At 38.0% G+C, this 15,051-nt stretch overlaps 1 protein-coding gene across 2 annotated transcripts in view; it reads right to left on the bottom strand.

Annotated features, from left to right (window-relative positions):
* The window catches only part of BZW2 (basic leucine zipper and W2 domains 2), a 49,012-nt gene that overhangs the window by 2,245 nt on the left and 31,716 nt on the right, over positions 1-15,051 (bottom strand). For both annotated transcript variants that reach the window (XM_042475852.1, XM_042475851.1), the window contains exons 7-10: positions 14,372-14,481; positions 12,154-12,324; positions 8,578-8,724; positions 7,813-7,951 (exon numbers count right to left, since the gene is read on the bottom strand). In XM_042475852.1, the coding sequence (XP_042331786.1) occupies positions 7,813-7,951; positions 8,578-8,724; positions 12,154-12,324; positions 14,372-14,481 (567 nt within the window). The remainder of the gene's footprint in view (positions 1-7,812; positions 7,952-8,577; positions 8,725-12,153; positions 12,325-14,371; positions 14,482-15,051) is intronic.

The following is a 15,051-nucleotide window of genomic DNA, read 5'->3' as shown; positions in this document are numbered from 1 at the left end:
TTTTTTTCGGGTTACGAAATTTATTTCGGCGCGAAATTCAAACGCGCGGCTTTCCAGCGCTAACGGAAAGCCTTTTCGGGTTGCGAAATGTATCGGGTTACGAACGGAGCGGCGGAACGAATTAATTTCGTAACCCGAGGTAGCACTGTACTCATTTTAGTGACCTCGGAAGGATGCAAGCCTGAGTCAAGCCTGAGCCCTTTTTCAGGTCTTGAAGTCGCAACCTTGTGGTTTTGAGTGAGTGGCTGCATTATAGGCATTTAACCACTGTGCCACCAAAGAAATCTTAACTCTATCAACAGTATCCAGTATTCAACAAGATAATTCATTTTGTGTTTTGCATGTTACTTAAAAGAGCCAGTAGTGTAGTGCTCAAAGTGTTGGACTAGGACTCTGGGAGACTAGGCTTTGGCCCTTCCTTGACCATGGAAACACACTAGCTGGCCATGGTCAAAGTCACACTCTCTCAATAACAGAAAAAGGAACTGGCAAACCCTCTCTGAACAAACCTTGCCAACCTTGCTCCTGTGATAGGTTTATCCTAGTGTCATCATAAGTCGTATGTCACAAACTACTTGAAGGCATGGAAACAAGAATGAATGTTACCATTTAGAGTTGTTTGAACTACAATTCCAAGAATCAGTGCTAATGAGTGAAATACTTCTCCTGATGGTCTGTCTATTCAGTCTAGGCATGTAATTCTTCACTAAGGGCTGAAACAGACCGAGCAACAAAATCTGACTTCCAGCTGGCTTGGAGACATGACATGCAGATGATGCATGCCCCCAAGACACCCGGAAGCCAGCTTCATGCCACTGGCAGCCCACACATGGACCGGTTTCTGGGTGCTCCAGCAGTACTGTGTTTAGATACTGTATGCTGCCAGAGTGCCGGGAAGCTGCCCCTGGGCTGTGGCAGAGCTGGAAAAGCTGTCTTTTTGCTGGCTGAAAAGGAGTGGCTCTTTGCCGCTCCTTTTTCAGCCAGCTTCAAGGTGAACTGGGGCTGCGGCGTGTGGTTGCCATGGCCCCAATCTACATTTGTTGGGGCAGCTTGAATCTGCCCCTTCAGGGCCATCTGTTTTGGCCCTAAGATTCTTCTTGAATGTATCAATCAGTAACTTCAGTAATTAGAAAGTCTTTGAAAACTAAGTTTTCATAGGCTATTTGCAATTCAGGAGTTATTCTATGAAAAAAAATCCCACATGGTTGTTTGTGTAGAAACCAACATTTTTCTGCACAGGAAACAGCCCTTTCTCAATGGAAAAAAAAAATATTTCAACGGATAAATATTAATTCCTGTACACAAAATGCCATTTTCTGCTCAGAAAATGTTGTAATTGGGGATTTATTCTGCATAAAATCATATACAGTTGGTTTACACCCAAAAAGAGCATTTTCTATGCAGGAATTAATATTTCTGCACTGAAATATTATTTTTCATACAAAAAACGCTGTGTTCTACACAGAAAATGCTGTAATTGTGGATTTATTCTGCATAAAGTTTGCACCTGGTTTATCTCAATAGAAAACAGGATCTTCTGTGCAGAAAATATTTTCTGTGCAAGAATTAATCATTCTGGACTGCAATATTTGGTGCTTTAACACTGTTAGTCATCTTGAAATTTTCTTTTATTAAAGAAAAGATAAATAGAAAAAATGCATAATCTCAAAGTGATCATAAATTGATTAATACAAATCAATGCTCACAATAAGTGATCCAGTCAGATAGGTATATCCTGATTATATGAGTATTTCTGTACTTGCTATAATTATTTCAAGCTGTGGGTACGTTTATTACATTAATTTCAGGCTATAAAGCCTGTGCTTCATATTAAATTTATTTAAAAATGCCATCTATAGTAGACCTCTTAGCAATGATTTTCAGAAGAAAACAGCAAATCATAAAGGATTTCATTACCCTGAAAACATCTGTATAAAGAGCATGAAAAAGTATTGTTTGGACTACGCTTCTAACAATGCTCCAGCCACTGTATCAAGTGGCTATGGCCATGGGTGGATTCTAGGAGTTGCAGTCCAAAAACTCAGCCTTCAATCTCTGCCTGAACATTTTTTAGGGATGAAACCTATTCATTGCATGTGTACTGGAGAAGAGATCCACCATCACCCAACAAGACAATTTTTACACACGTCTTCCTGGCTTGGCTGAGAAGCAGCCCAGTCTTTACATTTCTGTTGAAACAGAGATACTGTAATTAATTGCTAGACAAACGTTGACAAGTATTCTGTTGAGTGCTCTATTTAGATCACTTAGCACTTAATTTAAATATTATGTGAAACCCTATGGATGCTACAGGCATGCAGGAACACATGTCAAGTTCAGGTGCTGCCTTGGAATGGAGCCTGTTTAACTAACACCTTCCTAGGGAAATAAGAGTACTGGAGTTTAAAAAAAAAACTGATCATGATGGAAGAGGAGAAGGAACATCTGTATTATGCGCTCAAGAAAGAACAAAGATGATTCAAAACATGCCACAGTGAGCAAAGAAATAGAGTGAAATGAGTCCGCAGTATGAATCAGGAGATCAACTGAACTTTCCCTTTATTTTGAGAAAAGGTTATTGGCAATTTATTCATGCTTTCAGTAACTCCAAAAAGATAATATTCTCTTGTCAACAGAGCGGGAAGAAAGAGACAGAGAGAGAGATGCGCAATTAAGCAATCATGCAGGACAAGGCACAATTAATTATATCCCTAGGTTACTTTCTGCTGTGCCAGGAACACTGGGGATAATTTATATTTAGATATTTATGATTAAAGATGATTAAGATGACATTTTAAATATGGCTACAATTTTAGCTGAACTTTTGTGGGAAGCGTAATTCTCACTGCAGCCCCAAGTAATGTTGCTCTGAGGGAAACACACACACATACAGAGTGAAGAATGAAGAAAACTCCCGGTGGCTGTAACTGATTCCAGCCACCCACTATCTCAACCCTAAGGGACTTTTATAGACATGTAGAGAAAAGACACACATAGGAAACAGGTAGGGAAGCTGTGCAAGATTGGGAGACATTTTCTGATTTATGGAGCTAGGACACAGCTGATTAAAAACTGAATTAAAAGACACTTATCTCAATCTCTTTGATGGACAGAAGCCAAGTGGACTAGGTTAGGTGGTATGGTTAAGATTGTAAAAAAAATTCCAAAAAGACCAAAGTATACAAGTAGCCAAAAATGCAGGGAATTGACAAATTTTCTTTAGAATAAGATATAGTTCCACAGGAATTAGATTATATTACTCTTTTATGTATTTAAAATAATAAAGCAGAAATGCCACCACAGGATAAGAGTTTGGTTTTTACTAAGCCTACAGAAATCAAACCAATAACATCTGCCTGGCATAAAGTTAAGCAACAAGCATAGCTTTTCTTATGTCCAAAACACACTGCAGAAATAATCCAGTTTGAGACTGCTTTAACTGCCCTGGCTCAATACTAGGGTATCTTGGCAACTGTAGCTTGTTGTGGCACCAGAGCTCTCTGACAGAGAAGGCTAAATGTTTCATAAAACTACAGTTCTCAGAATTCCCTAGCATCGAGCCAGAGCAGTTAAAGTGGTCTCAAACTAATATCAGTATAGGTGGGGTTGGGAGATCAATGACTGAGAAACATATGACTTCTTAAAAATCTTTGTAACAACACACACACAAAAAAAAAACAGTGGCCATTAAAACACTGGAATGTTTTAGGATCTGTTACAATTGATGAAGCATCACAAGACTTCATATGGTTGTTGGGGTTATCTTCTAGACCAGCCCCTTGCCACACCATCTTTCAAATAACCTGCCTCCCAAAGGAAGAAGTGGAAGGCATTCTGTTTCTGTACCACCTGCCAATGACAGGTAGAGAGGAACATAACAAGAAAATGTCTGTAAGCTGAACCTAACTACTTGTATAATCAACCTGACTAGTATCGTTCGTACGAAAAGCATTATGCAGAACATTCAATGGAAAGTAACAGGTTTTATCATTCTATCCAAGATTATAAAGTTAAGTTTCTTACTTTGTATTGTCCGTTTGCTTTTGTTATGTAGTAGTTTTTAGAAATGATTTGTGTTTGTTTTGTTAATATTTTTAAAAAGAATCTTAAAGCAATGCACTTAGGGTTGCTTAATGCACTTGTTTTTGTATACTCAGGATTTGGTGCTTCAAGCTTGGGTACTTTAAAGCAGGGTTGGACCAAGGGTGGCCTTTTGGGTGTTTCTGAATGTCAAATATCATCTTTCATGTTGGTGATGTTGGCTAGGGCCAATGGAAACAGCCACATCTAGTTCTGCCCTGGTTTAAACCATCTCTCTCCCCTGTATATAAAATAGGGAGCTCTAGTTTAATGTATAATAACTATAATCTTAAATCATGGTTTGATCAAACACCAGAATTTTAAGTGAGGAATGGAGTCTCCCATTTTGGATATGAAGTAGAATTCTGATTTAACTGGATCAAGATTATGCCAAGCAAACACACAATGGGTAGTAGAGCAGGAAAATAGTGATGGAGCTCAGCTTTTCTTGGCTTGACCTGCAAGTTGGGATTGTTATATCCAAAATGGCCCAGCATTTGTCTTATCTAAGTTCATTATCCTTTCACTACCATAGTTCGCAATGCAGGGTGGGGCGTGCGACCAGACATTGGATTGCAATGCTCAGCAGTCCCAGCCAGCACAGCCAATGTTAAGGGATGATAGGAGACACAGTCCAACAACATTTGGAGGGTTTTGTGTTGCCTGGTCGAGCATTAAAGGAATTTGAGTGTTCATTTTCTGAACTGAACTAGTGGGTAAGAATAGGCTTCTTGACTTTCAGGAGTCAGCCCCAAAGCCCACAGTCTATTGTGGTCATCACGACACAACAATCGATAGAAAGAAAGCCCATTATGAAATCTTTTTGTAGAAGTTTTCCTCCAGTTCACCTATTTATAGCAGCAATGTCATGTAACACTCAGCAAGAGACAGAGTTTTTGTCTCTATGACAACTCAGGCTAAACTAGCTATGAACCCAATCTTTACATAAAAGGAAAACTGGGGGAGGGGGATTTGGAGGGAGGGAGCCAATGGTTTATCCAAAGTATTGAGTGTCTTCTTGTATCTTTTTGAACAAGTCAAAAGATGTGCTTTTATTTAGCTCTTCCAGAGACACTCTTCCATCTGTATATTTAAGAGCCCATTCAATCTTTTTAAGAACCATAGTTACTTTTCAAACAGAAGTGTGATTCATGTTATGCTCAGCCAGCATGGGAAAAATCAATCAACTGAGACTCCTGAAAGGCACCTTCTAGCCTTTTGATGTTCAGAAAGCAATTCAAGGAATGCCTCCCTGGATTTCCAAGAATAAGACCCAAAATAGCTATTCGTACAAGTAGAAATGAACCAACACCATTGCTACCGCCCCTCCCTAGCCCAAAACAAAGTCAGGTCCTAGACAGGGGAGTTTATCACACCAGAGAAATTTCTCTTAATTTCAAATGAAAATAAAGTGGGGCCAGAACGCATTCACGTGAATTCTCTAGTTTAGTGAATTTACGTGAATGCAAATTGCATGTGAACTGGCTTCCCATTGCCCCAAAATAGCATGCCCTTGCCCAAATTTATGTGTGGTAGTCTATTACGCAATAACGTTAAACCCCATGATTGCATTCAGATTGCCATTAGATTATACTTCCAATTTCCCTTGTCTGATAAACTCCTAAGAATGGGGGAAACTGTGGTCCCTTGGCTGCACGTGGCCTTCAGACACCACTTTTTTTTTCCAATTTTTGATACCTACCTAGTCCTGTTTCCCACAGCTGCCTAAAACAAAACCCACAAAAAGGAGATACATACGAAAGCAACATCTCTCACCAGTACTTTTCCCCAGCAACTGGTATTCAGAGACATGCTATCTCTAATCCTCAAGGCAGCATACAGCCATCGTGACTACAAATTACTGACTAAACTGTAGACTAAGATTTAGTCAGCAATTAAACTGCCTGAATGAGTAATCTAAACATAATGCCTATGATTTGTAACTTTGGAAGCTGTGATAGGATCCCCTTGCAGCTAAAGCAATGTCCCTAGATATTTTTTTTAGTAGCTTCAATAATGAGTTGAGAAGCTACACACACAAGCAACAGATAACACAGGAGCCAGTGCAACCAAATCTTTCCCTGCTTCGCAGTATGCTTCTGACCGGGTTCTTCTCTAAGTCTATGGAATGCTCTGGATCATTTTCAGTATATCTTAGCTGAGTCTACAAGATACCCTTTTTATTATGGGTGTTTAGCAACTCTGAATGGCATTGTATTATGTCTGCACTATGTAATATGCTAGATAGTGATCACTAGGAAAATGCTTCCATTACAACTGCCATATATCTTCTGAAACCTGCCATACTCTCATTTTAAATGGAAATTCTCATGGGGTTAGCTATTAGGGAGGGCAAAATGAAGACTTTCCCCCCAAAATAAGAATTCTACCCCATCAATTAAATTTTTCTTTAGTCTCTAAATTTCTAGTACTGCAGTAACCTAGAACTTCAGTTGAGCATTTCAAAATCCAGTTTAGGTACCCAAAGAAAAGAGGCAGGCAGAATTAGCAAAGGAACACAAACAAAGCAAATGTAAGAGGGGATGCTTTGATTGAGAGTTCCTGCATGGCAAGGGTTGGACTGGATGGCCCTTGTGGTCTCTTCCAATTCTATGATTCTATGAGTATTTGCATAGATGTCTCACTCTCCCCTCCCCTCCCCTCCCCTCAGCTATTGTCTGACCTTCTCCCATGAGTCCATTTGCTCTCCACATATTCTGGAAAGCATGGCAGAATTACTAAGTAATCCTCTGGAGAAATCTTTTTTAAAAGAAAGAAATGTCAGTAAGAGCTGCATGGCTTAATGAAACAATAACAAAAACCACTAAAGGTGAGGTGCAAAGTATGCATGTTAGGGCTATATAAAGTGACTTCTTTACTGAAAAGGGACGAAACAAAATTGGAAAGGGGATAATGCAAGAAACAATGACAACAGGTTCCCCTTCCACACACGTGATCCATGACTGTTTTAAATGTAAGGCTACTGTTCAATGACATTTTCAATACTGAAAACTGAAGCTATATAATGAGCTCTCTTACACTTGGATCAAGTTTTAAAGCATAACAGTTCTATAGCTACTGTGATTCCTAGCTGTGTTCTGCTCATATTTCAAGAGCAAGATGATTTGTTATTATTGTAATGAGAGTGCTAGCATTACAGATGGAGCCACAGAAAGATTTAGATCATTGCAGTTTAGTGACGATTACTACCACATTGAGACCGCTCTCTCAAAAGTAAAGAGACACAGGCAACATCATTTGAGCCCCGGTGGTGCAGTGGTTAAATGCCTGTACTGCAGCCACTCACTCTCAAATCATAAGGTTGTGAGTTCAGTACCAGCCAAGGGCTCAAGCTCGACTCAGGCTTGCACCCTTTCGAGGTCACTAAAATGAGTACCCAGCTTGTTGGGGGCAATTTGCTTACAGTTGTAAACCACTTAGAAACTGCTTAGGTGGTATGAAGCGGTATATAAATGAAGCTACTATTGCTATGTACACCAAAGGTTTTCAGCCTTTAGTTCTCTTCAGAAGCTTTGGTTTTCAGTTCCCAGAAGTCCAGAACCACTACTGTGTACCAATAACCTTCTTAAACAAAGTACTCTATTACTGATCAACAGATGTTTGATTTTGTGCAGATTTTTACATTTACTTAAGCTATTTGACATTAATTTAATATATTTTTTAAATGAAACAAACCAATTGAAACAAAACAAACTGGGGATGAAAAGATACCTTTATAAAAGAGCACCACAATCTTCTGAAAGGCTTTCATAAAGTGGATGTTATCATAACAGTATTCTTGAACCTTCTGGAGAAGGATCAGCTCTGACTGGCCCTGGGTGCTGAAAACAGCCAGCAAAGGTGCATATTGCTAAAACAATCAGAGGAGAAACTAGTTAGTTATTGAAGAGAGCATTATCTGACTATTTAAATAGAAAAGAAAAATCCAAGACACTAGGGCAATGGATAAAGAAAATATTATCTGCTGTCTTTTCAAAAACACACTCTAGATGGAGAAAAGGGGATTTTTTTTGGAGTTTTTCTAGATATTTTGGTTGGTGCTGTTATCTTCCCTGAGTGGTTTACTATGCCAGATGGGCAGGATATATATTCATATACAGAGCAAAAATATTTATTATAGATACCTGTAGGAACCACATGTACATTTGTAAATAAAAAGTGATTACAAATTACTTAAACCATTTCTTTTGGATCATCTGGAAATCACTTCCCAAAGTCTACATCCGATGGACTTGGGAACATTTGACACTGCAGCATTACTGGAAGTTTGTACAAACTTGGAATTACTGGTATGTTTTTATTATTGTGAGGGGGCTCATCATGAACAAGTTTTTTAAAATTATTATTAGACATGACTTCTATGCCTTCCTACAGTCAATAGTTACGCAAATGTGCATGCACAAACAACTGTGCCCACAGAGAACCTCTGCAGCCAGTCTTATGTCCTTAGCATACAAACATTCCACTCTAGCACACCTTTAAATGTTTAAGTGCCTGCTCAGCAACCAGCTCTTCTTTCTTGTTCCATTCAACAGCATTCATTATACAGGTCCACAGGAGTCCAATCACTGCTGGCTCTTGCAGATCATTCCTCTTCATTTCTTCTTTTACATAAAGCACCATCTGCAGGGAGAGGGTTTTTTTTAAAATACCTTAAAATGATCTTCTTAAACAACATATCCTTGTCTGCTGCAAACCCCTGCTAACAAATAGACTTCTGCACAGTGTTAATCTAGCTATGGGTAGCCTCCAGAGAAAATGGAAAACTGACAGGAATATTAAAAAAAGGAAGTACTGTATGTCACTGTAACTCTGAGCTTTGCATGTGACTGAAGGCATGTTTTAATAAAACATTTAAAATCAGAGAGATTACTAACAACAGGGGTTCACTACACCTCAATCTGCATACAGCAAGCAAGCATTCATGCTGTTACAACATACAACCAGGAGTAAACACTGGGCCCTGTTTTTTCAGTGTTGACAGATACTTTTCAATTTGTGCAGTCTGAAGATGCGGACAGGATTCTTGGGAGAGTGTTAGCCACCACATATGTACTAGACCATTTCCCTTTCTGACTATTTAAGCAGGCCAGAATAAGACTAGCTGAGTGGAGAATGGAGGTGATTAATGCCTCTTTACAACAAGGCAGGGTCCCGACATGTCTGAAGGAGGCTGTGGTAAGACCAGGAACGATTTTGCACAATTAAAGCTCATGCACCAACTATGCCTGTTCCTGGAGATTTTCAATCTGGCCACTTGGTTACTTCCTGTTTAAATTACTATAATGCACTCTACCTGGGGCTTGTTCCCACCTCATCAAAGCACTCAGAAACTTCAGTTGGTCCAAAGAGCTGCAGTCAGGTTGTTAAGTGTTGCTGGCTACAACTCCTTATTGCAAAAGCACCATTGGCTGCTGATCCATTTCTATGCACAATTAAAAGTGCTGGTCTTTACCTATAAAGCCATATAAAGCTTGGGTTCATGTTATTTGAAGGACCATATCTCCCTTTATGAGCTGATGATAGTTCAAGGATAACCTGGATAGGTGCTTCTTTCTGTCCCATCATGTTCTCAGACTCATTTGGTGGGAACAAGGGAGAGGGCCTTCATAGTGGCAGCTGCCAGACTTTGGAACTCCTTCCCTAGTGAGGCCAGGATGGCCCCATTCCACCTCTCCATTTGAAGGCAAGTAAAAACATTTTGTGCTGTCAAGCTTTTCCTAATTGATGAGGGTTGGGCTTTGTGATTCAGATTTTAAGCTTCTATATTTTTTAAAACGTATCTTACTATTTTTAATGATTAATATTTTAAACTCTATACATTGTTTAATTGTTTTTTAAAGTTTATACTTATACTTTTTAAAATGTGTTTCTATTGTTTTTATTTGTGATTAGCCATCATATTATTATTATTATTATTATTATTATTATCATCCTTTATTTATATATTGGGAGAAAGGTGGGCTATTAAATCAATCAATCAATAATTGTTCTATTGGCAGCCAGTAGGCGGCAGATATCACGTGAAGCTATTACCTCCTTTGGTAAGGGACTGCCTCAGACTGTCTGGACAGCTTTCAATACAAAAGGTGGAATGTTTTATCTTCTAAAGCATACAATAAGCCTTATTGCACAATGAACTATTCACACACACCATCAACATTAATCTTCCCTCTTGACTGTAGCTCAGCATTAACGGTAACACTACCAGTGACAACTTACTTCCAACAGCTGGATAGCTAGAAGCACCTAACATTACCTTTCTACCACTTGGTGTTTTTAAATGGCATTCTGAATAAAAACCAGAAGATGCTTAGCACTTCAGATACTTTGGATGATATATCTTTAGGACTTGCTTTATCTATCAAGCCCCTATTCTGATTTTAGGATTATTTATAAAGCAAAAAAGCATCAAGATAAAGCTGGTTGCTGAGAAGACAAAGAGTAGGAAAGAATAGAATGGGCAAGAATAGAGTTTCAGTTCTCTTTCGGTGATAATTTACCAAAACTGTAAAATTTAAATATGGGAGAAACCAAAACACACAGATTTGCCTGAAGTTGTGACAAATCAGGATGATGGGGTTAGTAGCTGGAATTTTAGGTCAAAATGTATGTCTGTTCTTCCAGCACAACAATTAGATATGTTGTTTCTTAATACTAACAGATAATTTGTTTTATCCTGTTTAAAAGACTGAGATGGCACAAAGCAAGGTAGGAACTATGACATGTGATCTCTGGAAACTATTCCTACTGGGGTTTCTGAGATTTCACAGGAAATTGCTAATGCTGTTCACAAGACTGCATGTTTATTTGTACCAGAATTGTGAGAAAATATATTCTATTAAAATTTAAGTACACATTATAAGAATTCTAAGAATGTAAGGAGCATGCTGGATCATCAGACTGTCTTTCCAGCATTCTGTTCACACTTCTAGAAAACCCCAAAGTTGGGCATGGATAGTACCCTCTTCTATGTGCTCCCTAGTAACTGGCATACAGAAGCATAGTACTTGTATTTGTATTTGTCCATCATGGCTGGCAGCCTGTGATAGCCCTGCCTTCACTAATCAGCTTTTTAAAACCTTTTTAAAGAAGATCAGATTGGCTGCCCTTGTCATCTGTATATAATGCATATAGTGAGTGTTTTCATGATTAATTTTCAAGGACATAAGTTGTTATAAAAACCTAACCATAGCAATAGCTGCAATAGTTCATTTGTTTTATATCCTGCCTTTCTTCCAACAAGGAACCCAAAGCAGGACACAGCATAGATTAAAACAAAATACAAGAAACAAACAAACAAACAAAAAACCACACACACACAAAAACAAATCAACTATCTTATTAAACACCACCACATTTTTTTCATATATCCTTTTTAGCAGTGATGTGGGTTTTCCAGAAAAGGTAGAATTCTTATTCCAAGTGGCACATTTGGCTTGAATGTTACATTGAAACACATTCAAAGAAATTATTTTATTGGACTATTACTAACAAGCTAAAGAGAATAGAATATACTTTCCTTATATTTAACAAAAATTTACAATACCTGAAAGAACACTATTTTTAAAGATCTCATTCCTAAAGAGAGCTGTACCTGATATATATCAACAGTTTAACTATCTTTTCCTGAAGTATAACTGTGCTGCTTTAAGATTCACTCACTTACTATTTGCAATACTTAGCAATACAATTTCAAGCTGAATAAAATCTGTTTCAGTATAACTAGTTGGACGTTTTTATTTCACTAAACGATTTTCTGATTCTGTGGGTATAGGCATCACATGTATAGGCATCACATTTTGTCTTCTCTGCTTCTTGTACTTTTACTGATTAAAAAAGAAAAGAAAGGAAAAGAAAAGAAAAAGTAGAGATTTTCCATGGAAAAATATACAAAAACATTTCCATGAAAAAATTTCTACCCCACAACTCTGCTCCTTAGGTATTCTAATCTCAACAGGTACATTATTCATCGCTTCCCATAGTCTACACTCACTTAAACTGTGCCATTTTTTTTTCTAATTTGAGTAAGAGAAAAAACAATTCCTCCACCTCTTTAATGGGGCATTCCTGAGAAAGACGTTCCTGGAGTTCTTTTTGTAGCTCTTTCCGAGTGCCCAGGGACTGCTGGACTCGGAGGAAATCTGAAAGCTCTTTGAGGCCAGCATCAGTGAAGTACTTGGCAAAATGCTCCACATTTTGCCGGTTGGGAGGAAAGAGTTCCTGGAAGGAAGAAAGTTGTAAAACATATTAGAATAATGTACAAAGTCATACCTAATTTTGTGAAGTTTAAGAAAACGTATATAAAACAGAAACACAAAACTTGAACTAGTATAAACACGCACTTTGCTGCCTAGCTGTGGCAAGCAGTCACTGTTTTAGGAGAGCACTTCAGTGGCCACTAAATCTGAATGGAAAAGTAGACAAACATTGGTGAAAGTTGCTTTTGAGGATCCTGGGACTGCATGTGGGCCTTTTTAATTTCATTTAGTTTTAATTTTAAAAACTGGGAATGTTTTAAAAGGCAGAAGGAACTCAGTAAACTATGGAGACCTAATTTCTGGCTAGGAGCCACCTGGAACAATCTGTAACGCTGCCTAGTCTTTGGGCAAAGAGGCACAGAACAGGGATGTTCACATATGAAAGAGGCACATCTCAGGATTCTGTGGTGTATTATTATTAAAATGCCAAAACATTTCAGCCTTCAATTACTTTGAAGCCTTCTTGAGCAGTTTGCAGAAATCTCTGATAAAAGAGCTCATATATACTGTAAAATGCTAGGGATGTTTTCTTTTCTTTTATTTAATTTTAGTAACAAACACTCCTAAAGAAGGCTTCGAAATATTTACAGGCCAAATCATATCAGGTATTTTAGCAATAGAACAACATGGAACACTGCAAAATTTCCCCTTCCATGACAGATTCCTGCAGGCTATACTCATGCACACTGATGGATCCATGGGAAAGGGATGTGGCCATCTAGAGAATTTGTTGCAATGGGTCCCCAGGAGGACCCTATTTGGCCCTAGGACCTGAGAGTCCATCGTTCTATTTACTAGGAACTATGTTTATTCAAGGATTAGCCTGTTAAAAGTATTTGCCAGTATTCACAGTTTCAACCAAAGAGAGAAATTTGGTGATCGCTATGCCAAGCACCAAGTTCTCATAGCTATGCTTCCTTGGGAATAAGATCAGTAAGATTTTCTTTCAAGTCAGCATAGATCAGATTAGTCTGTATTGTCCAGTGAACCCCTTCTTAGGCACACAATTTTGTTGAGCAGCATTTTTTAAGCTAGGTACTTCAGGTTGTCTCTCTCTTATCTGAAATTCTTGGGACCAGAAGTATTTTGGATTTCAGATTTTTTAATTTTTTTTGAAATATTTACATATTCATAATGAAGTATCTTGGATATGGTACCCAAGTCTAAACACAAAATTCATTTATGTTTCATATACACCTTATACATATAGACTGTACTTTTATACAACATTTTTGAAATTTTTGTGCATGAAGCAAAGTTCTGTACATTGCACCATTGGAAAGCAAATTTGTCACTACCTCATCCACCTTAGAAAAAAGTTTTGGATTTTGGAACATTTTGGATTTCAGATATGAGAGAATCAACCTGTACCTCAAAAGCTCTCTCTTACTGCTTTCTTGGCCCAATCCTGATGTAGATTCAATTCACAATTGAACTGGCATCAGAAAGGAGACTGGGCTTGTCTTAGCAGTTCTCAGCTCCCTCAAAGCTGCGTATCTCAAACTATAAAAAAGCTGAGCAACTTCAAAGGTCAAACAGCTTTCTGGATACAGAAAGCTGGTCATCTAAAGCATTTCCTACGCACCTATCAGGAGGCAAGGTGAAATCACAAATTCAATACTAATATCCATTCCACAATGCTCAAGGCATAGCAAAGGAAATTCTTGTAAAGGATGGCCCCTAGAGACAGGGCTATTTAGTTGTAGTGATTGATTGTAGAATACCTTTCCCAGAACGTTTGCCTGACGTCACCACTGTGATCTTTTGCTTATCAACAGAAGGCCTCTTTACTTTATCTGAGTTTTTAATCATAGGACCTATTAGTGCTTTTCAAAATTATTTTTAGTAATGTTATGTCCCATGGCTTTTATTTTAGTTTTATATTGTTTTTGCATTTCACTTCTTTCATTGTTCTCAACTGTTACAAACTATAAGTAAACCTACATATTGGGCAGTTCACTAACTAGAACAACAACAACAACAAAATAAAAGAGGGAGGGAATACTTACTAGCAACCTCTTGTCTAAGTTAGCTTTTCTTAAAGAGGAGGTAACTGAATTGGCATCTTTTTCTAGCATCCAGGCTTTAAAAAGCTTGACCGCAAAAGAGGCTGCAATACCTAGAAGAGAATGAAAACAAAGCAAGCAAGAGTACAGATAGACACCAACTTAATTTATACTCAGCTGGAAACAGTTTTAAAGAATATAGATTTAGAAGCAATAAAATTGATCACAGGTTGACACCGATAGCAAGAAAAAGTTGCAGAGAACATAGTGTTTCATATGTCATCATATTGAAGGATCTATATTACAGATGGCTATGTACAAAATCATAATGTTTGAAGTGTATACAGCATAAAAAAGTATGCCAAGGTTGAAAGGCAACACCATCTGTACTTGTTTATTGTGTTTCCATAAAATATACAAGGTTGCAGGCTTTTTTCCCTTTAAAAGATATAAGTATGTCAAATGGCTGTTTCACTAAGTATAGCAGATGGATATCATATCTGTTCAGAGTGAATTGCAAGAACCTGGTCTATAGTTACACAGGAGCTCACAGATATGACAAGAACATTGGAAAATTCACAGAAATTTGGATGATCATGATGATTTTTAAAGTGACATGTTTGATAGGCCAAACGTCTTATAGCACATTAGCCCACCTCCCCGGAAAACCCACATGAAAGAGT

This window comes from Sceloporus undulatus, chromosome 6 (assembly GCF_019175285.1).
Source record: "Sceloporus undulatus isolate JIND9_A2432 ecotype Alabama chromosome 6, SceUnd_v1.1, whole genome shotgun sequence".
In the NCBI taxonomy this organism is placed as follows: Eukaryota; Metazoa; Chordata; class Lepidosauria; order Squamata; family Phrynosomatidae; genus Sceloporus; species Sceloporus undulatus.
This window is presented reverse-complemented; position numbering and strand designations above follow the sequence as displayed.